This window comes from Mus pahari, chromosome 1 (genome assembly GCF_900095145.1).
Source record: "Mus pahari chromosome 1, PAHARI_EIJ_v1.1, whole genome shotgun sequence".
NCBI lineage: Eukaryota > Metazoa > Chordata > Mammalia > Rodentia > Muridae > Mus > Mus pahari.
The window spans coordinates 90,642,960-90,668,195 of record NC_034590.1 but is presented as its reverse complement, the minus strand read 5'-3'; the positions used below and the strand labels follow the sequence as shown (position 1 = coordinate 90,668,195).

The 25,236-nt window shown below is 43.1% G+C and overlaps 2 protein-coding genes and 1 pseudogene across 4 annotated transcripts in view; 1 reads left to right on the top strand and 2 right to left on the bottom strand.

Moving 5' to 3' along the window:
* Nucleotides 1-19,273, bottom strand: part of Mettl9 (methyltransferase like 9) — a 48,494-nt gene extending 29,221 nt beyond the window's left edge. The window contains exons 1-3 of one of the 3 annotated variants that reach the window (XM_021196211.2): nucleotides 18,760-19,273; nucleotides 5,549-5,739; nucleotides 606-815 (exon numbers count right to left, since the gene is read on the bottom strand). In XM_021196211.2, coding sequence (XP_021051870.1) covers nucleotides 606-815; nucleotides 5,549-5,739; nucleotides 18,760-18,924 — 566 coding nt within the window. In that variant the 5' untranslated portion in view covers nucleotides 18,925-19,273. Of the gene's footprint in view, nucleotides 1-605; nucleotides 816-5,548; nucleotides 5,740-5,850; nucleotides 6,004-18,759 lie in introns of those variants that run through there. The other 2 variants (XM_021196220.2, XM_029537513.1) reach the window with 2 other exon arrangements.
* On the top strand, nucleotides 13,247-13,627 carry LOC110320320 (annotated as a pseudogene).
* Nucleotides 18,942-24,578, bottom strand: LOC115063604. Its single transcript, XM_029535883.1, has 2 exons — nucleotides 24,571-24,578; nucleotides 18,942-19,299 (listed from the first exon to the last, which is right to left on the bottom strand). Exons 1-2 carry the CDS (start codon nucleotides 24,576-24,578, stop codon nucleotides 18,951-18,953), a joined length of 357 nt encoding a protein of 118 aa, XP_029391743.1. The 3' UTR covers nucleotides 18,942-18,950.
* Between the last annotated feature and the right edge of the window lie 658 nt (nucleotides 24,579-25,236).

Genomic DNA, 25,236 nt, shown 5'->3' with positions numbered 1-25,236 from the left:
CATGTCTCTAGCTGCATATGTAGCAGAAGATGGCGTACTCAGCCATCATTGGGAAGAGAGGCCCCTTGGTCTTGCAAACTTTATATGCCCCATAGAAGGGAACGCCAGGGCCAAGAAGTGGGAGTGAATTGGCAGGGGGGCAGCGCGGGGGGGAGGGTATAGGGGACATTTGGGATAGCATTTGTAATGAAGATGAAGAAAATATCTAATAAAATAATTTTTAAAAAAGACTAAGGGATATATTTTACATACATTACATATATGTTACCAAAATTTTTTAAAGCATGTAAAACATCTGGACATGTCAACGATGAGGTCATGTCCTCACATCTGCCTACCTCAAGCTGTCTCTTACTTATGCTATCTTCTCTGTGATGCCAAGTCCTCTGCTTCAGAAAAATGCTGCCATGAAAAATTCCCTTTCTCTGGTTTCCCACTGATTTGTGTTTAATTCTTAACTATGGAAAACCACTCCTGATTCTTATCACTAGGATACATGCAGAGGTAGAGTCTTTGGCCTTGCATTCAATTCCCAGTTCTACAAACAAACCAGACCAAAACCCAAGAAATGCCCGGCATGCCCAGCACACCTCTAGAACTGGTACCTGTATTTCTTCTTCTGGAGCTGCCAGATCATTGTTTCAGAAAGCTCAGTGGCATAAATTTCTTCAAAATGAGGGCTCATGATTTTCGTGACTTCTCCATCTCCAGCACCTAAATCAAGAAGTCTATGGGTTTTCCAGTCCGGATTAATTTTAAGCAGTCTCTGAAACTGATCTGGTGAGAACACAAACATGGAGCCTCTTCCTAGCAACCTGGAGAAAGACAAACAGGAGGTGAAATCTACGACTCTAAAGAACACCCATGTACACAGAGAAAACAGCACCAAAGTTTTCTGACATTATGAAATTAGTATACAATTCAAAAATAGTTTATTTTTCATGGCCAAAAACAAATTCACAAAGAAAAGGTGGAGGGAATGGCAGAGACTCAAGGCTAACCGTAGCGTGGGCAGAGGAACCAAACATGCCTTTTAGGAAGATGGATTCAACAATGGTGATAGGAAAAAAATAATTTCATATAAAAGAGTCTTAAAATGCCCAAAAACTGGATTTAAAATGCTTTAAAAGTGCCGGGCGTGGTGGTGCACACCTTTAATCCCAGCACTCGGGAGGCAGAGGCAGGCAGATTTCTGAGTTTGAGGCTGGCCTGGTCTACAAAGTGAGTCCCAGGATAGTCAGGGCTACACAGAGAAATCCGGTCTCGAAAAAAAAAAAAAAAAAAAATGCTTTAAAAGAGGAAAAGAGCTGGGTGGTAGTGGCGCACACCTTTCTTTAGTCCCAGCATTTGGGAGGCAGAGGCAGGTGGATTTCTGAGTTTGAGGCCAGCCTGGTCTACAGAATGAGTTCCAGGACAGCCAGGGCTACACAGAGAAACCCTGGGGGGGGGGGGGCAATCGTTGTGAGATTAGCCAGGTGGCATTAAAGAAGTAGGTCCACACTCAGGTTGGTTTATAATTAGCTGAGACCTATAATTTATTAAAGGTCCTAAAACATTTCAAGCTAATAATATTGACTGAAAAAAATAAAAATAAAAATAAAAATAGGCTGGCAGAGGTTATGTGGGACTTAAAGGAGCCCTCCCTTAGAAAAGCAGGTACAGCCAAGCAAGCCATGAAGAGGTACACTCCCTACTTCCTTCTTGCTCCCAAATCCTGGTTGTTCTCAAATGAAGTAAAATACAAACAGTACAAATCCAAGGAGCTATTACACCAGCAAGGCTGAGCACCTACAGCTGCCAGCAGCCCGCTTTTAAGATTTTCTCTGCAACCTGAAGCAGCTTCGGAAGCAACTCTTTCTAAGATCCTGGAAAACAGACTGTACCATTCTATCACTTCCTGGAAATAATCAGAATGTAAAATAGGTTTACCATTCAATGACTATCAAGATGCCTGTAACAAGATGCTTGCAGCACGACCAGCTTCAGGAACACTAATAAAAGGATGGAGATGTAATAAATTCCTTCTCTTCTTTTGCCATTAAGGCCACAGATAGTTTAACAAAATCTAATGATAAATTTACAGTAAGTCTTCTGCCTCACACAAATGTTGAGACTAGGGAGTAGGAACTGAGAAGAGCCCAGAGACAGCTAAGCATGTTCTAAGAACCACAACTTCTTACCAAAGAAAGCAGTATCTCATAAGACACATACCTCATGCCCACTGTTTGTGTTGCTAGTAGAAAAACAAGCACATGGACGAAAAGGGAATGTGGCTGATGAAATGGACGTATAAAATCCACACAGGATCCAGTCAAGCAGAAGGGCTCCAGACAGCCTGATGCTGATTTCATGCCATAAATCCAAAATAAGTCACAAAATATTTTGCCGAAAAATTTCCCAGCTAAATAAAACATGATTCCCAAGCCATCTCCTTGGGATGTGAAGAACTTGACATGATACTATAAAATTATAGAGCTAGGGGTTACCTGAGGTCAAAGCCCACAAAGTTAACTCACCAAAGTCTACATTTAAAGGCACAAAAGAAGAAATGAGAAAATACTATCCTATCTGCAAAGAACATGGGCAAATAGGGGCTCCATAAAAAAGGCAGTGTCAAAGAGTCAAAATCTACAAGCCCAGTAAGTCAACCAAAAAGAACTCTGCCTTTCAAGTTCAGTAAGACCTGAAAAGCTAAACTTCCTACAATGTTTAGCACACACAACAGAATTATCTGAGTACATATATAGACAGTCCTAGTATGATGTCAAGGCCTTGGGGAGCACACTATATAGACAGAATAGTCTCCACTGCCTCTAGTCCTTCATAATCATCTAGGTTCTCTAGTCAAGCCTCTCTAGACCTAAGGCTACGGAGAAAGTGTGTCTCTTCCTATACAGCACGGTGAACAAAGCTATCCGGTCTCTCCAGGGATATAGCTTACTGGTAGATGAGAGTCCTTGCCTCAACTGTGGCAGGCAGTAGAATTCCCAGTAACATCAATTTTTTTAAAAAGGAAGTATTTTTTAACCAGGGGTAGTGGTACATGTTATCCCAGCAATCAGGAGGTAGAGACAGGAAGGCTGCCATGAATTCAAAACCAGCCAAAGACACATAGCAAGACCCTATACAAAAACAAAATCAAAGAACAAAAAAACTCACTTTATTTACCTTCTTTCTTCCAGGAAGAAACTTGATAAGTATCTTAGCTCAAGAAGGTTTCATTGTCACTATATAGTTATTTCTACTGAAGTGAGAAGCACTACATAGTAGAAAATATCTTTGGGTTCAAAACTGAGTTCTGGGTTGAGGACAGAGCAAGAAGGAAGGCAGAAGAAGGACTAAGTTTAACAGGGGAGGAGAGGCAGTGAGATGGTTCAGTGGACAGAGGTGCCAAATCTGACTACCTGAATTTAACCCCGATCCACTGGTAGGAGAAAAACCAATCCCTACAATTTGTCCACTGCCTTCAACTGGTATGCCCTGGCATATGCTTAGGCACATGCATCCACACACACACATATATACATGTGCACACACACATACACGCATACACACACACACAGACTCACTACAATAAAAAGCAGAATGAGCAAAGCAGACAGTATGCAAGAGGTATACATCACTGAGTTCAGGAGAACAAGAGATTGAGGCCAATCTGGGCAACATAAGCTCCATCAAACCAAACGGTAGAGGAGAAGAGTTATAAAGAAAGCCAACAGTACTTACTAATTATATTGCCTCCCTGATCAAACTACTAAATTCTAGAGCAAGGAGTCTGAAGTGGGTTTCCTCCAACAGGTATAAGAAAAGGGAGTAATTTATTTTGAAACTGACAATCATATAAAGTACTGAATGTAAGCACTTTTAGGAAAGGTTCTCACACCTTTTATCACTCAAAGAGGTGGAGAACCCACCCTTATAAAGAATTTCTGCGAGGGCGACACACCTGATTTCTAAAGAAAGAATGAATGGCACAGAACAGAAATTCAGTACATCCAATTTTAGGAACAAACATCAACCTAAATTGTATAAACTCAATTCCCAATACAAAATAACAAATGTTTGCTGAAGCAAACATAAGCCAAGCTCATTTAAACAAGGATGAAAATCAAGTAAGAAATCCTGAGGGATGGCTTACAGTGCCTGAAAACATATTTAAGGAACAGATGATAGACTGGGGATCCAGACATTTAGCAAAAACTTGGTTCAAACCTCAAGGGGAAAGGAAAACAAAAAACAAAAACAAAAACAAAACAGAGCACAGGAGGCCTGTTAAACATCATGACTGGTTGCCAAAATTTGGCTTTCTCCATTCTAGACCTTACATATATTTAAAATTTCAACTAAGAACTGATAGATAATATTTATAGATTAATATTTATATTTTCTGTAGGTATATGAAGGAACCACTCTCAGAGCAGAGAATTCTACACTAAAGTTAAAAACTAGATATTATATTAAGGACAAATACTAGACCCTTCAAAACAAGTTGTTGCCTATTGTTGGGCTAAATAATCAGATCCCTGCCGGGGCGTGGTGGCGCAAGCCTTTAATCCCAGCACTCGGGAGGTGGAGGCAGGCAGATTTCTGAGTTGGAGGCCAGCCTGGTCTACAGAGTGAGTTCCAGGACAGCCAGGGCTACACAGAGAAACCCTGTCTCGAAACCCCCCCCCAAAAAAAACAAAAAACAAAAAACAAAAACAAAACCCCTAGCCAGTGGGATGTGGGCCTAAGGCAAAGGCCTTCCCCTTCAGCATAAGAACCCCCATTAGAAGGATTGTTCTCAAGTTCCACCATTCACAGCCTGCTGCCTGCTACAGTGGTGGCTGAGGTGGGGCACACACCTTTAATGTCCATACTCTGGAGGTGGATCTCTGTGAGTTTGAGCCAGCTATCTTGAAGAAACAAACAAACAAACAAACACCAAAACAAACAAACAAACCAGTTGGGTAGAGTGGCATGCTCCTTCAGTCTAGCACTTGAATGACAGAGGCAGGTGGATCTCTTGGAGCATGAGACCAGCCTAATGAGACCCTGTCTCAAAAGACAAAACAACAAAAAACAAGAATCCAAACCAAACCAAATCATAACCTACCTTTTAATACCTTCTCCTGGTAGTTCCACCTACTTCAGAGCCGGAAATGCACTAAATGACCACAGATATATAGGCTAATTAAGTTACTTGCAAAGTTACAATGAATTTTAAAAGTCTAAGTACACAGAGCTCCAACAGTGGGCCTCTGTCAAGGATTTTGACAGGTAAAAATACTGAAGCAAGGCCGGGCGTGGTGGCGCACACCTTTAATCCCAGCACTCGGGAGGCAGAGGCAGGCGGATTTCTGAGTCCGAGTCCAGCCTGGTCTATAGAGTTAGTTCCAGGACAGCCAGGGCTATACAGAGAAACCCTGTCTCAAAAACAAACAAACAAACAAAAATCTGAAGCAGAGGTAGTCCCTAGAACAAGGCATCATTCACCTTCCCTTTTTTAAGCCTAAGAATTAAAAAAAAAGTTGGGGGTGGGGGGGTAGAGATTCTCATATTCACTTACCCATTAATAGATGTTCTAGACATAAACAGGCTAAAAACAGATGATACAAAAGAATGATAGAGTTGGATAAATAGCCAGCCAGATTTCTCAATGCTGTTGTTTAAGAAGATCTGTGTTCCTTGGTCAAGATAACTCTGAACAAAGACAGACTGAAGTGATTCGCATAATTTCTCTCTGTTGCACACATACCACTACGAAAGAAAAAAAAAAAAGATTAAACATAGTTGATGCAATACCTAAGAAATGTAACAACAAAAAAATAGAAGTCAAATATAATCTAAGATCTTCAAATATAATCTCACCACCCTGAGGCCGATCATCATCTTTTCTGCCCACGTGACTCACAAGTACAAAACCTTTCCTCAGGCATGACTTCCCACTTGACACTCTTCACCCAGCCCTCTAGGGGTCATGCAGCACAGCAAGTAGCACAACCAGACCATCAGCCCAGGTCTTAGAAGCTCAACCCAATGGGGGCTGGAGAGACGGCTCAGCAGTTAAGAGCACTGACGCTCTTCCAAAGGTTCTAAGTTCAATTCTCAGCAAGCACATGGTGGCTCACAACCATCCGTAATGAGATCTGATGCCCTCTTCTGGTGTGTGAAGACAGCTGCTGCTGCTGCTGCCGCTGCCGCCGCTTCAGTTCATTCTGCAGCCAAGAAGACCAAGTGAAGGCACACTAACAAAAGATTTCTAGGAATAGACTCTATCAAGAACATATTTTTAAAATAAAATTCCACAACTACAGATAAAAGTTAACCTAAAAGATGCATGGCTTAGTAGTTAAGAGCACTGGCTGCCTGCCTGCCCTTCAGAGGACCCAGGTTAGTTTCTGAACACTCACACAGCAGCTCACAGCCATCTGTAACTCCAGTTTTAGGAGATCCAATGCCCTCTTCTGCCCTCCATGGGTACTTCACGCACATGGTCGTGCATATACATGCAAGCAAAACACTCATACACAGAAAATAAATTTATTCCATTTATTTATTTATTTAGCTCTCCTCCCAAAACATACATTTCCCATTAGTGTAGCAGAAAAGTGTGAAAGTTGTATGACAGCTTAGTGTCAGACCCATAAGCAAGTCCTAGCTCTGTAACTCCTATGTGAGTTCAGACAAGTCAGAGCTCAGACTATCATTCCTTAGCAGACAAGTATGATACTACCAGTATCCACCTAGGTAGAGTAGAGGATTAAACAAAATAATGCATGCAAGTCCTCATCACAGAACAAAGCAGACCGTGAGACACCTGTGGAGGTTAGCAGTAGTGATTCCCTTAACACAGTCAGATAACAAGACTATTAAATACACTGGACTCACTCAATGCATTATTTGTTAGGAAAACACTAATTTTTCCAAATAAGGAGTTTATTAGTCAAAAGTGACTTGTTTAACCCTGACAAACCTGCCCACTTACCAGCAGTAAGTGTTCCATAACTTCCTGCACAATTTATGTAGCAATTTTACAGTCATCCTGTGCTTACTAAATGCTCAGTGCAATCAGTCTTCCTGACACTGGCTTTAAAAGAAACCAACTGTAAGCCAGCAAAAACATGCAAAAGGTCACATTAAATGTCAACGATTCATCCTTTATACACTCTATATATCCCAAACTGAGGTCAAACCTTCCTTGTTCTTGACTACTTTGTACTAACCTGCTGTTTGACCACCATTATCAAAACTGCCTCGACTTTACCTAGAACTCCTTGTTGCCTTTACCCTATAGTGACAAGCTATAAGATGGCTTAAGTTCATAGCCTACACTTCTCTCCTTGGTCTGGAAATGTTCTTGCTTAATCATTAACTAATCCTTAAAACTTACTGAGCCTAAAGCTATGCCCCAGTAAAGCTCATAAACAATTTTTATTATACTCGTGACCTTGTGCACATTCTGAGTTACACACACACACACACACACACACACACACACACTTATTATACTCGTGACCTTGTGCACATTCTGAGTTACACACACACACTGCATTCTATTAATGTGGGCAAGAGGTCATCTATCTGAAAACCAGGAGCTAAGAATTTCTTGGCATCCATTTGTAAATGGACAAGAATAACAATGGATTCAGACTTCCAGAGGTAAAGCGACAATGGCATCATTAACTACTATGATTTATTGTTTTCAAGCACCAAGGGGGAAAAAACCCTCAAATTTTAATAGCACATTTTTCCATTCATAAATACTAACAGTGGTTGAACCTTTCCTACCACAGAACTTTTCTGGAGTATCTGAATAAAAATGGCCTTCATAGGTTCTTCTATTTGAATGCTTAGTAACCAAGGATTGGGTGTAGTCTTGCAGGAATGGAGAATTGTGTCACTGGGGGTGGGCTTTGAGGTTTCAAAAGTCCATGTCAAGCCATCCCTCTCTCAACCTGCAGATCAGGACATAACTCTCAGCTACTGATCATGTGTCTCCCTACCGTGACAATGATGGGCTAACCTCTGAAACTGTAAGCAAGCCCTCAATAAGATATGTTCTTTTATAGTAGTTGCCTTGGCCATGGTATCTCTTCACAACAGTGACAGAAGTTGATTAGGAAATGGAATTTGCTGCAGACTAAAAAGGAGTAAAAAGGTTTTCATGTCCCTACTGACCAGTTATGTGATACAAGCCTTAAGGCTACAACAGCTTTTATCATCACTACCAAAAGGCAGAAACTAAACTGTCAATCAAACTGATGAGTAAAAGAGGTGTGGTGAATGCATACAAGAGAACAGTACTCAATCATAAAAAGAATGAAGTGCAGGCTCATGTTCCAGAGGGTGAGTCTTGACCACATACTAAAGCAAAACAAACCAGACACAAGGTCACACACTGTACAATTATTCTGCTTAGAATAAACATCTATGATATGAAAATTCAGAGACAAAAAAACAACAACAACAACAACAAAAAAAAAAAAAAAAAAAAAAAACAGTGGCCCAGGCCTTGGGCAAAGAACAGGAGGGACTGGCTACTGCTAGACTACTATAGGCTCCTTTTTGAAGTAATAATAATTAAAAAAAAAAAAACTCAAAATCAGGTATTAGTGATGCACAACTCTGAAAATATTAGAATCTATCAAATAATACATTTCAATTTTTATGGGGACTGTAGAGATATCTCAGTTGGTAAAGTGTTTGCCTTGCAAACATGAAGACTTTAATTCAATGTCCAGAACCATGTAAATGAAGAAGCCAGGCATGTGGTGTTACATTTATAATCCTGTGCTGGAAAGGTGGAGAAAGATAAAGTCCTAGGGCTTCCTGGCCAGCCAGCCTTGTCATACCTATCTGGCAAGTTCCAGGCCAGTGACGAAGAGAACAAAGAGAACAAAGTGGACAGCTCCTGATGAATGACAGCTAAGGCTACTGTGAGTGCCACCCACACTCACAAACATGCATACACATACAGCTACACTGTTTTCATAGCAAACACATCTACATGTGGTGGGGAGTTTGATCCTATAGAAATAAAGCACTCTGAAAACACAAGTGACCTATCAAACCTGCATGTCAAATTTAATAACGTAACAACATGGTTTTTAAGGCCTTACCTCACAGCATGTGCTACCCTGACACTGGCCCTTACTCTCTTCTAAAGACTCCTTTCCCATGGCTATTTCCCACGCCGTTTGTTCTGATCACTGTGCTCCCCTCCTAGTTAGGTCCAGCCCCGATACAGCACTTCCTCAGTTTCCCTGAACTTCCAGAGTAGTTTAGAGTTCTCAGTACTAAGCCCCCCTCATATAACCCATGTATCTCCTTAGCAACATGTATGCCGGCTGAATAGTGACTAAACAATTACATATTTGGCATCTATCCTCACAGACTGAAAGATTCATAAGGACTAGGACAATAGCTGGCTTCAGTTTGGTAGAGAGAGACACATGATTTATTTGTCTCTGGCTCTCAAAAGAATCACTGCTAAAACCAGAAGGAGGTTTAAATAGGTAGAGTCTGCCATCTTTAACAAACTCATGGAGGAAACAAAGATAACCACAGAGACATCCTGTCACTGGGTTGTCAGTTGCTCAAACTCCAGGGTTTCTACAAGGCCTTGCTTAACCCTAACTTTTCAAACAGTGGTTAAAGGTGTCTACCTATCACAAAACTGCATTACCATGCAAAAACAAACATGAAAGAGAGACAGTGAGCATAAGGCACCTGGCAAATCTTTATGTTGCAATTTACGACATAACTTCTTGGTTTTTTATTTTTTGTTTTTTGACAGGGTCTTTACCCTGTAGCACAGGCTGGTTTGTCTTTAAGCTCACTATGTAGCTCAGGTGATCATCCTGCTTCAGCCTCCCAAGTGCTAGAAGCTCGGGCATGAGACACTTCACGTGGGCTAAAACTACTATTCTTTTCACAGGAGGTCATCCGAGTCTGAATACCTTCAGCTGGCTCTAGAGGCCATTCCTGCAACTGTATGCCAACAGCATCTTTTAAAAGGTTCTTGCTTCACTCTATCCAGTACTGCTTGAAAACAAAATAGGGCTATTCTCCAATGAAACAGGTCTAGACAAGTTTGAGAAAAAATAATCCAGTCTTGTCAATGGTTTCCCACGGACCAGGGTTTCTCAATCTTGGACCTGACACTTGGGACTGACAATCCTTTGTCATAAATTACCTTTACAAATCAGATGCTGGTAGCACCATCAAAGCGCACAAATGTCCCCAGAGATCGAGCAACTGCTATTGCCTGAGAACCTACCCATATGAGAACTGGATTTAGCCAGTAGTGTTTCCTAACTATCTTGGTTTAACTCTGCTCTGAGACTGTTACTGATTATATTAAAAGAGTGATTTACTGGTCTCAGGGAGTTTGAACTTCAGAAGGGAAAATAAGACCATGATCTGGGTTGCAACCTATAGAGCCTCAATAAGCAAATCTTGCTCGGAAGCCCACAAGAAACATCAGTGCAGAAGCTGCTGCACACGGTTGGTGGTCCCCCTGCAGTCACTGCTCTGCAGACAACTAGGCTTAAATGAAAGTTCTACAGAGCTGAGAGCACCAGGTAAGCTGCCTATAGACTCACTTTCCAGCAGGGAAGTTCTTTCAATAAATGGTCCTCAAAGGCTACAGAGACAAAGGTGCACTGGGCAAGAACAAAATACTATACTTATTAAATTTCCTGTTTGAAGAACCCTTAGAGCTATACACCAGCTCCACATAGGGTTCAACTCTTCAGCTGGAGACAACAGTGTCTAAAAGAAGTACTTTAATGATTTCACTATCACTCTCCTTTAAAGGTCTACGAACTTATTTATTAAACAAGTAAACTTTGCTAACTAAGCACAGTAGGCTGTGATGAATATCTTTTAAAACTATAGTAACTAACAATATTTATGGTTATTGCACAGGCTTCCAAGGACAGTAATAATGAGACAAACAGTAAAGAGCTGAGAGGGGCAGGCGACAGCGGCACGGCAGTAGCTCTGACAATGAAGGGTGGGCAACAGCAGCATGGCAGCAGCTCTGACAATGGTACTAAGTCAATGTAATGGGAGCATGAAGTCACATTGTCTGTCAAAACTTCTTCAAGGGCTGCAGACTGGCTCACTGGGTAAGAGCATTTGCTGTGTAAACATAAGAACCTGAGTTGACATCCCAAGCACACACATAAAAAGCCAGGCATGTCTGTATGTGACCACAGCCCCTGTGTCAGAGAATGGGACCAAGTGGATTCTGGAAGCTTGCTGGCCAGGCAGCCTAGTCAAAACCATTAGCTTGTGGTTTAGTGAAAGACCCTGTCTGTCTCAAGAAAATAAGACAGAGAGCGATAGAGGAGTGTGTCCAATGTCCTCCACATCTGTGCACCTGCACACTGAATGCATACACAAAATACACTCATGCATACACACATAAAGTAAAACTTTAGCCAGGCATGGTGGCGCACGCCTTTGATCCCAGCACTTAGGAGGCAGAGGCAGGTGGATTTCTGAGTTCCAGGCCAGCCTGGTCTACAGAGTGAGTTCCAGGACAGCCAGGACTACACAGAGAAACCCTGTCTCAAAAAAAACCAATAAAATAAAATAAAATAAAGTAAAACTTTACCAGACACATGAACATTTCTTAATGTTTATATAACTTTGGTTAATGAGTCACTTTTACAGTAAAAGAAATGCAATTCTTCTATGAAACCACAGCTGATTGCCAAAGGATAAGGGACACAGGTAACTTTCTCTAACATTATTTTTTACAGCTTCACCACCAGTCAAACACGCTATACAATGAATAGTATTTTCTTTCAAAATACAAAGACAACAGAGTTGAGCACAACAGAAGAACCTGAAAACTGTAAAGCACAGCTTACTGACTTTACATAGTATGACATAATAGATATTTGGTCTTTACCCCCATATTTCTGATACAGAGCTCCTAAAACTTCTGGGAAACCTTTGTGGTGATAAGAATGTCTTTAGGGGATCAAAGAGATGGCTCAGGCGTTAAGAGCACTTACTGTGCTTCCAGAGAACCTACAAGGTGGCTCACAACCAGTTCAGGGCATCCAATGCCCTCTTCTGGCCTCCTTGGAAACTAGGCATGCACATGGTGTCCAGACATGCATGTAGTCAAGATACTCATACACATAAAATAGAAAGAAATCTTTTTTAAATTAAGAAGAATGTTTTTTTGTTTGTAGATAAGGTGATTTCCAAAGTGGAAAAGAAGAAAAGTTATAACTAGAAAGCTGGAACGTTCTGCCCTGTCCTATGTCCCCAAGAACAGAAAAAATACTAAAGATTGAGATTGGTCATCTATGGCCAGTAATTCAATCCATTATGCCTAACCTGGGAATCATTATAGTAAATTATACAACCTAGGGGGAGGGGTTGCAGGAACCCCTGACCATTCAGCCAAGCTGAGGAAAGGTGATGGCAGCCTGGGGACCTGGAACTTGCATCTGGCCTCTGAAGTAAATGGCAGTCTGGTGGGACTAAACCCTAAGACCTGTGACTTAAGCCCTGCCCCGATTTGTTGCTTTAAGCTTTACCAAAGCATGGTCAGACTGGATAAAGACAGAACATCAAGTGGTGGTCCTACCACTGTCTAACCACAAGCCACAAATCATCAACTAGTTTATATACACTACCTTAATTTTAGTACTTTCACAGAGGCCCACTGCGGTGGGTGCAGTTTTCTATTAAGAAGGCAAGCCCACTTTCACACAGCCTTCAGAGAACATATGGTTTCTAGATGTAGCTACATGAAGTAATGGAAAATGCTTGGGCCTTTGACTGAGACAAAGCTGGATTCAAACCCAACTCTACCCAACAACCGACTCTGCTCTTTATAAGTCTCTTGCAGCCTCAATCTTCAATCTGTAAGGTGGGAATGGCACCACCTATGCAGCAGAGCTGTTATAAGGATGAAAAATCATAACTTAAAGGTACCAGGTATATAATAAAAGCCTAATAACTGTTCATATGTCATGAGGAAAAGGCTGACCGATCTGAAAAACAAAACAAAAACAGTTCAAGGAAAGGGTACACTACGGGAGAATAGCTAGTACTCGGCCAGCTGCAGAAGCAGGAGGGGAACAAGCCTAGCAGAGGTATCTGTTCCATTCCCAGCTGGCTCGGCTCAGTAGCTGGTGATTGGAAGACACTCTGCAATGTCACTCAAGGCCTGAGACACGCAGCCCCACCTCCCAGTTTCTTTACTATCATGGGTCTGACTTTTATAAAAGGCATCATGGCTGCCCTCTGGCTTCTGGTGAAGCCCAAGATCGTCAAAAAGAGGACCTAGAAGTTCATCAGGTACCAGTCAGACCCATATGTGAAAATTAAGTGAAACTGGCAGAAACCCAGAGGCACTGACAACAGGGTGTGGACAAGATTCAAGGGCCAGATCCTGACGCCCAGCATTGGATATGGGAGCAACAAGAAAACCAGGTTTCTGGTTCATAATGTCAAGGAGCTAGAGGTGCTGCTGATGTGCAACAAACCTTACTGTGGTGAGGTTGCTCACAACGTGACCTCTAAGAGCTGAGAAGCCATGGTAGAAAGAGCAGCACAGCTGGCCATCAGAGTCACCAATCCCAACGCCAGGCTATGCAGCCAAGAAAATGAATAGATGGCCTGTGTGCATGTTTTGTGTTTAAATAAAACCACAAAAACTGCCGCCCCCAAAAAAAGGGAGGGAGGGAAGGAGGGAGGGCAGGCGGGCAGGCTACACTACCAGTCTGGGCACCCAAGTCATTCTCAAAAAGGGAGGCAGGGAGGACCCATAAATTTAATAACACAGTCTTTTCAATTAGAGAGGTGGTTAGAAAAAGCTCATGAACTATAATCTTTAAAGTTAAAATTTTCCTTCCCAGATTCCACACTGCAATTCAATCAGTTTCAAAATTTCATGACTGTCATGGTTGTGTTTGTTTGTTTGGTTGGTTGGTTTGGTTTTTCGAGACAGGGTTTCTCTGTGTAGCTCTGGCTGTCCTGGAACTCACTCTGTAGACCAGGCTGGCCTCATACTCAGAAATCCACTTGCCTCTGCCTCCCGAGTGCTGGGATTAAAGGCGTGCACCACCACACACAGCTGTTTGTTTTTTACCTAAAGAAAGCTCAGGAGTGAAACCACAAACCACTTACCATTTTTCTAGAAAATGGTAGCAAAACGGTATCTCTTTACTTGAAATATGTAATGGAACCTTAAGAATTAGAATTCCTCCAAGATATATCAACAATGAAGGAAGGAAGCTAGCCCCAAAGCCCTAGCCCATGCACTAGGAGAAAGACTTAGCACCCAACTCTGGTAATTTAGGCCCATATTCAATACACTTATGGATTCCATGGCTTTTGGTGCAGCTTTTCCATAAATTACAACACTTGGCAAGACGAGACGGAGAATTTCCCTCTCTCCAGTACTGGCCAAAACTTGTAAATAAACTGTATCCTTCCATACTTTCTATATCTAGGTTTTCTGTACAGCATTCAGCAGCATAAACCTTAGCTTTCGATAACTAACAATCCACATAATGAAAGGCACCCTCCTATTCATAGTGGAGAACCATTTATACAAATGAGAACAAGTTGCTTTAGTTTTAGCTTAATATACATGTAATTGGCAGTCCTCATTCCAAAGATTCTCTCATGGTTAGTATTTTATAACCCTAACACTTGATGGGCCAAGTAACACTACTTTTTTTAGTAGTCCTCTAGAGAACTTTCAAAGGGCAACATGATGACCCTTGGTACATTCAGGGAAGGAAGTGATCGTAGTGTTCCATGAAACTGAGGTGAACACTTGTTTAAGGGCTGCTGCACAGGGCATAAAGAGGAGAGAAACCTTTTCCAGAGTCTTTAGTATTCGGCTGCAAAGGCTTCCAGACTAGAAAGCAGAGAGACATCAATCCATCGCAGTCTGGCTGGCTAGCTGGCCGGCACCCTGAAGCATGGTTAACTCATGCCTGACTTCTGCCAACCTCACAAAGTAAATGAGGAATAAAGGGACAGGAAACTCAATCTGTCCTTTAGTACATTTGACTCTAGCTGTGACATTCAAGTATTTTTTTCACTTAGAAACATATATTCCAATTCTACCTTGAATCCATTGTAGAGGCTGGCACAGCAACTAAGCTTATATAAGAAGGTAAAAATAAATACCAGGTATACACGTAACTTGCAATTTTAGGTGACCTCTAAATAATTCCAGATATTAAATGCTGTATGTGGAAAAACAATTTGGAATTTTTCACCTGAGGAAACTGCAATGGTTTTGTGCCAACAAGGTTTCTAACAACCTTTCGATCCATCGACTGAGGGGCTGTGAATGACTGTTATTACCGAGAATGTAGTAACTGGAGCACTGAGGAGCCTTTCGAGTTTCAATAGCTCCATAATAGCTCCTTAACTATAAGCACTAGGTAGAATGCACTGAAAGCACTACATCCAAAGGTTCTGTGTTGTTCTCTTTTATGCTCTTGGACTGACAGTGACAGTGACATCTAGCTCTTGCTACTCTCTCTCCCCAGTGGGGCCACCCTCCATCCTGCAATTGAGAATGCACAGGTGATCAATAAAGCTGGGAATTTTCTCTTGAGGGGATTAAACAGACTTTTTAAAGCTATATACTTTTAAGATGCCAGAGAAAATACTGTTAGTCACTGATTACTCAACTCTATGTCTTCACCCTGCACACACACTCAGTGGTACAGTCCATAGCTGAACCAATGGGGGGCTGTTTCAACAAAAACTCTTGACACTTGAATTTCATGTGTGAAATTCAGATGTTACAAAATACTATTTTCCACACCCACTGTTAACCATGTAAAAACATGAGACTATGCTTACTTCACAGGCTACTCAACTCAGTGAGACTAGTTTGACCCTTGTTTCTTACCAAGGTAAAGATTAATCAGTTCTGAAGCTAGTACACTGGACCGAGGTACTTAGTTTCCAAGTTAAGCCTCGATCTCTAGCTTTAACTACTACATAGCAATTTTTAATGAGTAAACGTTACCCCAGATCTTTCCCTTAACCAAAGAACTCTGCACCATAAATCCTTCATAAAACACTACCAAGAAAACCTGTGTTAAGTATGGTTTAGCCCTTAATTCTTTCATGAAACTCCAAAAGAACCAGATGCGGCTGGCCTTGGAACCCACACACCCAAATGAACACCAGAAAGCCTCTATAAAACTATTAATTTGAAGAGGGAAAGCCATTAAAGTTATTTCACAAGCAAGAAAGCTATGTAGCAAACATCATATTCTCCATTCCAGGATTCTAGAATATAACAGAAATAAACCATATACTCTGCAGGAGTGCAGGACAACAGGAAAGACAGCCTTCCACTCTGCCTTAGTTCATGGCAACTTCTAGGCACACACTTTCATCCTGGTCATTTTCATCTTTACTCACAGATATTTATTTTCATAACAAATTTATTCACCTCAAAAATAATGTCTGGTGGAGTATAGTGATGCACACTTAAAACAATCCCGGTACTCAGGAGGCCAAGATAGAAGGATTCTGAATCTGAGGCCATCCTGAGCTACACAGACCCTGTCTCAAAAAACTAGCCAGGTAGCACATGCCTTTAATCCTAGCACACAAGAGGCAAAGGCAGGCAGATTTCTGAGTTCAGTATCAGCCTCATCTACAGATTGAGTTCCAGGACAGCCAGGGCTACACAGAGAAAAACAAACAAACAAACAACAAGCCAGACATGGTCATGAACACCTGTAATCCTAGTATTCTGGAAACTGAGGCAGAAAGATTGCTTTGAGTTCAAAGCCAGCCTGAACTATATAGGAGTACTAGGCCAGTCAGAGCTACAAGGCCCTGTCTCAAAATTACATATAGACAAACGGACTGACAGACATACATACAGACAGACTGACTATGGATGTGGCTCAGTGGTACAGTACTTGCCTAGCATGTACAAGGCCTGAGTCTGGTCCTCAGCACCACAGAAATAAATGAACGTATGCAGTTAGAAAACGCTCTCTTCTGGGAAGAAGTGTCCTCTGCCATCATTCTTCCTGGGCTCTACAGTAACCAATTTTTCAGTTTTAAAAATAAGTTCAACTTTAAAAGATTTTTTTAAGAAATATATTGTGTGTGTACATGTGTGTGTGCACTTGCACATGCTCATGTGCTGAAGTAGTCCAGAGATATCCAATCCTGCAAGAGCTGGAATTACAGAGTTGTGAGCTGTCTGATGTAGGTACTGGAAAATGAACAGCAGTCTCTAAACTACTGAGCCATTCCATAAGCACAAGTTTTATGAGCACCTAAATCAAGCCACTGCAGTAATCACAAGTGTTATAAATACCGACAACTGGGAGACTCAACCATAATTCCTCATCATCGGGAATAATCTTTTTTTCTATCCACTGCTTGTTAAACACAGCACTTCCAAGTCCTTGTTCCACACAGGCATGAGGCATTCTGATCCTGTATAATTAACAGTGTAGTACCTCAGAGTTGTCTCTGTGACACTGAGCCAGCATAACATAGTCTATGACAATAAGCATGGTTATATAATTTATGATGTTATACTAAGTTTATTGCACTCCTAACAATACTACATAAAAGGGCATCTAAAACGCCACAATCACTAGTAAATTTAAATAATGAAAATCGAGGATTCCTTCCAAAATAGAAAATGAGATCTGAGTATTGATCAAGGGTAGAACAGTTTCCAGGACCTGGGTTCCATCCCAACACCATAAAAAACAACACAATCCAGTAACTAGCAAATAAAATCTCAATGCTACTGTTATACATAAAAAGGTGAGGGCCAAATGACACAAGGAATCATTCCTTACATCTCTCTGTAAAAGCAAGAAGCACTAAACTCGGGCTTTTAGAAAAAGCCCAAAGTTTGTCTAAATTCAAAGGCTTCTCTTCTGTGACTGCAAGGTTAACCACAAACTACTTACGGTCAAATACAAAATACCTCCCTCTTAATTCAACAGCTGACCCATGTATGTTTCTTTAAGTGGTACAAATAGCTAATGAAAAGACCATCCAACCCCATCCAACCGGGAGAACCTCCACGGCTCATAATCCATTCATTAACTACAAGAATTCACAGCTGAACAGTTCAGATGTTTAAAACCTCTCCGTTTAAAGCTTGCATCATCTTCCTCCTCATTCCAACCTTTCTGGTCAGCCAACTAAACCCAAGTTGAAAGGACACGTCTCATAGGCAGAGGGGGAGGAGGGTTCCTAGGCTGGGAGCCCAGACCTGTCAAACACATTTTTTTAAGTGCTTCGGGAAAATGTCAGCCGAAATGTTCACGAGGCCCAGTTTAATGTCTTTATAACCCTTTGTATATCCAGAGATTCGGCCAGACAAAAAGAGCCCGGCTTTCGGTTTTGTCCCTCGGGGGAAGAGGAAGGCTGGCTGGGTGAGAGCTGGGGCAGTTTTCTGCTCAGGCCCCGGTGCCAGTTGGGTGGCCCAACCCAAAGTTGCTCGGGTCCCGAGGGCGGGCGCGGACGCCGCCGCCGGCCTGGGAACAATGCGGGGCTTCGGGGCGCCCACGCTGGGGCCCCGGGAGCCGGGCAGCAAAGGCTGTCCCCTGGCCCGCGCCGCCGAACAAAAGGCGCCGCGGGGCCAGCGCCCGGGCCGGGAAAAGTTTGTGAGGGGCCGGGGCCGAGGCCCGCGCGCGCCGCCCCGCACAATGGCCCGGCCGAGCGCGGGAAGGCCGAGCGCCGCGCCGCGCCACGCCCCCGCTCCGCAGGGCCGCGGCCCAGTACCTGGTGCGTGTCCTTCCCGCCGCCCGCGGCCGCCGCTGGCCCGCCGGGGCCGCTCGTCATGTTCACGTACAGGGAGCGGGAGAGCGGGCTCCGCAGCGTCCACATCCTCCGCGCCAGCCACACGGACGCCAGGCTCAGGCACAGCCAGCCCGCCAACAGTCTCATCGGGGGGCCGCGGCCGCCAGCTCGGATCACCGCCGGGCCCAAGCCCAGGAGGAGGAGGAGGAGCCGCCGCCTCCGGCCACCGTCGTCGCCGCCCGAGCTCGAGCCATCGCCGCCAAGTCGCCCGTGCAGCCCCCTTCGGGGCCGAGGCAGGGGGAGGGGGATGGCGCGGGGGTGGGGGGGAGCGGCAGGCGCGCGGCCTTCTCACGTCCCCCGCGGCCCTTCCCAGCCCGGAACGCCAACGACTCCAGGTCCGGTTTCCACCCGGCGCACGTACAAACGCAGGAGGGGCGTTCTCCCTGCCCAATGAGCGGAGCCTGGGAGGCCCGGGAGGTGGGAGAGAGGGCGTGCACGTCCTCCGTGGCGCCGCCTGGACTCCTAATGGCGGAAGATCCGGGGGAGACTTCCTAAAGGGGCTGCTAGAGTCTTGCCGCTCCGAGGAGGGGTCTGCAGGACTTCCGGTCTTGCCTTGCCTTAGTAGTAACTACCCTGTGGGCCCCTCGGCCTCACCTTTGACCTAAGTTCCCATTGACCTCATCCCTTTCCCCAGCCCTGACACACTCGGACCCAGGTTTATTCCATAGACCCGCGCTGCCCTTCTTGCTACAGTCTTGACCGTTTGTCTAATAATTAACATCTGGGGTCAGCGAACCTGACTCCCAACTCCAAAAGCCACCCGATAGCTGCAAAGCAGAGAATCGAGGGGGGAAAGATCCCACCTCCACTCCCAGCCCCGTTGTTCCTTCCCAAGCCTGGGAAGCTGCTGTCACAGGTCTAGTGACGCCCTCATGAGTGAAAGCTCTGCCTTTGTTGGAAACTGGTGCTGCTGGAGCACTCAACGAAATGTAATGGAAAATAGCACCTGCTGGACAACGAAGGCCACAAGTTAGTCCTGTCTGCCATGCTTCCTTGCAAGTTAGACCTGGCTGCCAGGTTTCCTCGAGCTGACAGAAGTTGGACCAGGCATTCTTAAAATGAGCTCGGTCTGGGGAGATTTAGCCAGATATTTCTTAGATCATTTATAGCAGGAAGAAGCCCAATGTTTCTAAACTGAGGGTCATGAGAAGTTCCTGCATCTCAACTAACTGTTGCTACTAAGCTACAACATATGTCCTAGCCCACTCACACTTTCCTAGGTTTGTTAGAATATGCTTTTCATTTGACAGCGCTAGAGAGTCTGTACATTAATTTTAGTATAAAAAATGTATCTTTATGTTAATTTCATCACACCACACTAAAGAGATTTCCGTTTATGAAATAGTGACCCCTAGATGAGAAATGGCATTCCTTACCACAAACTCTTTAGGTGTTAAAGAATCTGTTTGCCATCTTTCCTTAATAAGAATATTTTGTTACCTAATGTGCATAGAATATAACAAAATACTTTGTCTTCTCTCATTCTGGTATATTCCCTGACATCTCTCCCAGTTAGGTGTTAAACCCAAGACTATACCTTGCTAAATTGAGCTCAACTTTCTAGAAGTACTGGTCCAAAATACTTAAAAGAAGCTATAATAGTGAGTGTAAATGACTGTATTATGTCCCCTCTTTGAGTTCCAATAAAGCTCTTCTTATCAAACCAGCATCTTCATCTTTTTAAGTAAAGAGGACATACAAGAGTGCATAAACAGGCATATTTCATTTCTAAAGACAAAGGATACAGAAAACTGTGCCCTAAGATTAAGCTTGCTTAACCACAGCTCCAAGACCTCAACCCCAAATGTGTCCTCTAAATAAGATGCAAAGATACATCTGATAGGATCTGAAGAATTTGGGGTCAGCTTGACAACTAAGAAGCCTACCAAATTTTGCTTTATGCCTGAGCAGCTCACCTAAAAAAAATAAATTACCCTCACATTCAAACTACTCTAGAATCACAAACAACTTGTGTCAGTGTGATTTACATTTAGGAAGCATAGGAAGAAAGCAAAGCACAGCATAAGCAAATGAAAAAGCAAATACGATAGCAAACCTTTTTATAGAGGGTGGTATCCCAGCTCCTGGCTTTTTGATCCATCCAAGAAGCTTTGCCGTCTCTCCTCTCAGCCTCCTGAGTTACAAATCAGGAGGAGGGAAAGCTGCAAGAGTAAATATACGAAGCAGAAGTCCAGATTGCCCTCAGGGACAGCCCGCTACTAGGATGTCACTACTGTACATTAAAACTTCAGTTATCCATGATGGGAATAGCAAGAGATGCCCCTAATACAGAAAGCCAAAGATGAGGCAATATCCTTTCCAGTGTGGCTTTGAAAATGTAGGTAGTAACACTCAAGAGTCACATACCTGCTATCTTGTACCTGCTGACACTGAGTATCTAGCCTGGGTTTCTGTTCTATTACCAGAAATTGTGGCTAGGTCATGCAGGCAAGCAGCTTGTTTCTTAAGCAACTTCCCCTAACTCTTCCCTTACCTCCCCCTCCCCTTCATCTCCTCTCTTTAACCCTCCTTTCCTTTTCATCAGTCCTTGTTATACAGGCTAAGCTGGCCTTGAACTCACAATCATCCTGACTATGCCTCACAAACACAGGGATCACAAGAATGTGCTGCCACTCCTAACTTCAGATTTGCTTTTCAATTTCAAAGTACAATGTGAAGAAAAACCACAGAAAGATAGAGGCATGGATTTGCAGAAGACTTAAAACCATTGTAGCCTCCTTGTGGAGCTAATAGTCTAAAAGGACTCCTGTAATTGAATGTTTTTCTCCAGTTTTTGTATATACACGCATGTGGGTGCACGTGTATGTATGTATGTGTGAAAGAGATTGATTTCAGTGTCCTCCCCATAGTAAGATTTTGGTTTCTATTAAAAAACATAAATATTATGAGAATATGTTTTGTTTTAAACCCATGTGTGGGATGTGGGGCTGTTTCAGATTGTCCACAGCAGCTATGATTTGCCTCATGCTCTAGCAGGGGCACTGTTTTGCCAGCTGCAGATAGTTTCTGTGACTGTGTGACATTTGGAATTCTGAAGACTCTTCAGAGGGTATATAAATGTTTGAGCCCTAATAGGTGAGTTGTTGGGTTGGTTGCTGTTGGTTGCAGTTTGTTAATTAGCCATGCACAAAGAAGAAATAACAAGAAATTAAATATCCTGACAGCAAAGATCAAACTTGTCCCAAGGGACCTGATGCCCCTGATCAGGCAGAAGTACTCGAATGATAGCATCATCCCTTTCCCCTCTCTCCTTTCTTCTTTCATATCTACTGTTAGGAAGTTGAAAGGGTAGAAGAGAAATTCATAAAGTAGCCAAAAGATAATCATAATCCAACTTTTTTTTTTCCTTTTTTTTTTTTTTTTTTTTTTTTTTTTGGTTTTTCGAGGCAGGGTTTCTCTGTATAGCCTTGGCTGTCCTGGAACTCACTCTGTAGACCAGGCTGGCCTCGAACTCAGAAATCCGCCTGCCTCTGCCTCCCGAGTGCTGGGATTAAAGGCATGTGCCACCACACCCGGCCAACTTTTTTTTGAAAACATGGTCTGTCACTGAACCCAGCACACATGAGTTGGCTGATCAGCAAGCTCCAATGATCTGCCACACTCCCACAGTAGGGTTACACACACACACACACACACACACACACACACACACACGGTAGGATTACATACATTCTCTACCATCCCACCAACGCTGGGAATCTAAACTCAGGTCCTCATCAAGAACAGAGGGTCACTCACTTTACCCACTGAGCCATTTCTCCAGCCCATAGACAAATGTTTTTAAGCTTCTTAATAATTTTTGGTACACCTTCAGAAAAAGGTATGTTTGGCCCAACATATTAAATTAAATGTGTATTAAATTAAATGAGACAGAGCCTATCTCCAAAAAAAAAAAAAAATGTTGATTTAAGCGCCTCTAAAAAACTAAGATTAGCAAATTATTTGTTTCAGAACTTTTGTTTCATTTTTTGTTTTTCTAAACAGGGTTTCTCTGTATAGCCCTGGCTGTCCTGGAATTCAATCTGTAGACCAGGCTGCCCTAGAATTCAGAGATCTACCTGCCTCTACTTCAAGAGTGCTGGGATTAAAGGTGTACCACCACCAACCAGTTTATGATCTGGATCTTAAATATCTCCCTAAGGCGAAGTGGAAACTTCTAGTTTCTTCGGAAAGTTAGTTATGTCAAATGATGTTTTGCTGGGGCACACAAGTGAAAGGATGCCTTGCAGACATGTGAAAGAATGTTTCCTGAAGCAGACACAGGTGAAAGGATGTTTTGCTGGAGCGGACATGTAAATGGACCCATGATGAAGGAGTATAACTATAGACCCCACTGACAGTGGAAGACTAGCACTGAGCCTTGGTTTGGTTTGCTCTGCCTCGCTAGTCTTTGCTAACTACATAAATGTATTGGTTTGCGTTACATAGCATTGTTGAGTTCAACTTGTGACAATGCCATTGAGAGAAACTTGCCAAAGAACTGCTTGTGAGGTTCTTGCAGTAGTTTTCCACTTTTGGGGCTCTGCTTCAGGCCTGTTGGTGAACCTGGCGGTTTCTTCGGGATTGAACTACAGCTGCTGGTTCGTGCCTGTTGTCTCCTTGCCAAAAGGATTGGTCTGTGGCTGCCAGTTCTCATGTGCTGTCTGCCTGCCTAGAAGATGGGTCTGCAGCTGCTGAGTAGAATTTGGTGTTTGCTATGGGACTGAACTGCTAGATAGATCAAGCTTACCCCTAAAGAACCATTGTTGAACAGATCCAATTCCCCTCTATCCCAATAAGTTTTCTCTTCCACTGCCTCTGCTGGGTGGTGGGCTAGAGGAGAGGTTGAACTCTTGTTAAAACTAGGTTGCAAAAAATGTATGCCTGCACTAAGGTCCATGTAAAAAATGGTTGGTTGCTAACCAGCAGTGCTACCAGGAAGGAGTAGAACCTTTTGGAAAGGAGGGTAGAAGGAAGTTAGGCCAGTAGTGTGTGCCTTGTGTGTGTGTGTAGGGGGAGTATGCATTTCTCCCCTTCTTTCTTCTTTTTCTCCCTCCCTCCCTCTTTTCTACTCCTCCTCTATCCCCTTCTTTCTGCCTCTCCAACCTCTCTCTCTGGCTGGGATTACATGAGAAATTTTGCTCTTCACACTCCCCATCATGGTGTTCTGGCCACAAAGCAGCAAAACTAAGTGCTCAAGGATTAAAACAAACCTTTCCTCTGTTAGTGTCCTCAATCTTTTATCATAAGAATGGGACCATGACTAACATGTTACTCAAACTTTTTTTTTTAATTAATAAATGTCACAGGTTATTTTCTAGAAACTTTAGTCATTTGCAGTGGAATCATTCTGATCTCAGATAAATTCAAAGTCAAGGTAGAACTGAAAACAGGTTGTTTTGTTTTTTGGTTTGGTTTGGTTTTTAATAGCAGCTGGGGCTAGAGAGACAACTCAGTGGCATTTGCAGCTCTTCCAAAGGATCTGGTTTTGATTTCCAGCATCCACACAGTGGCTCACAAACATCTAGAAATCCATTTCTAGGGAATCTGATACCCTCTCCTGACCTCAGCCAGCACCAGACAGACAAAGGGTACACACACCTGCCTGCAGGCAAAACACCCATACACATAAAATAATTTAAAACAAAACAGCAGCCTAAACACCTGAAGGCATATGGTAGTAAACAAAAATGACAAAGTGTGTGTCACTGGAGATTTCCCAGGCCTGCTCACACGGGCATTGCGCCCCTGAGACACTATATGATGCGGAAGCCCAGGTGTGTCTTCTTGCTTGTGTGATTTGAGGCAAATCACTTGGCCTCCCCTTGTCTGTCTCTTTCAAATATGAAAGGCTTATAATAACCTTTCAACACATGCAAAGAACTGGCTCTGCTACCGTCTTTAGCTTGGATGAATCAGCCTTCTCTCAGATTCCCTTCCCTTGCCTGTAGCTGACCAATTTTACAATTCATCTGTGATAACCAGATGATCTGAAATCCTTATTGGCTATAAAATAATACTCACAGAATGATGACGATCCTAATGTGTTCTCTGTCTCTTCACGAATTATTTTCCTAAGACCTATAATGAAGTCTGGAATGTTCCCATAGCTGTACCAGTGTTTGAATGCTTGGTCTCCAGTTGATGATGTTATCTGTGGTAGGGGGTTAGGGGTAGTGGGGATGATGACTATGGAGCCTCTGAGAGATGGGGCCTGGCTGGCAAAAAGTATAATCAGAGGCAGTCTCTGAGGGTTATAGCCCAGCCCTGATTTAGGTCTAGTTCTCTGTTTCCTTGTTAGCCACACTGTGAACAGTCAGTCACTACCTCATGGGATGCCACCATGTCTTCTCTGCCATGATGCATGGAAAACCATGACTCAGAACAAACTTTTCCTCC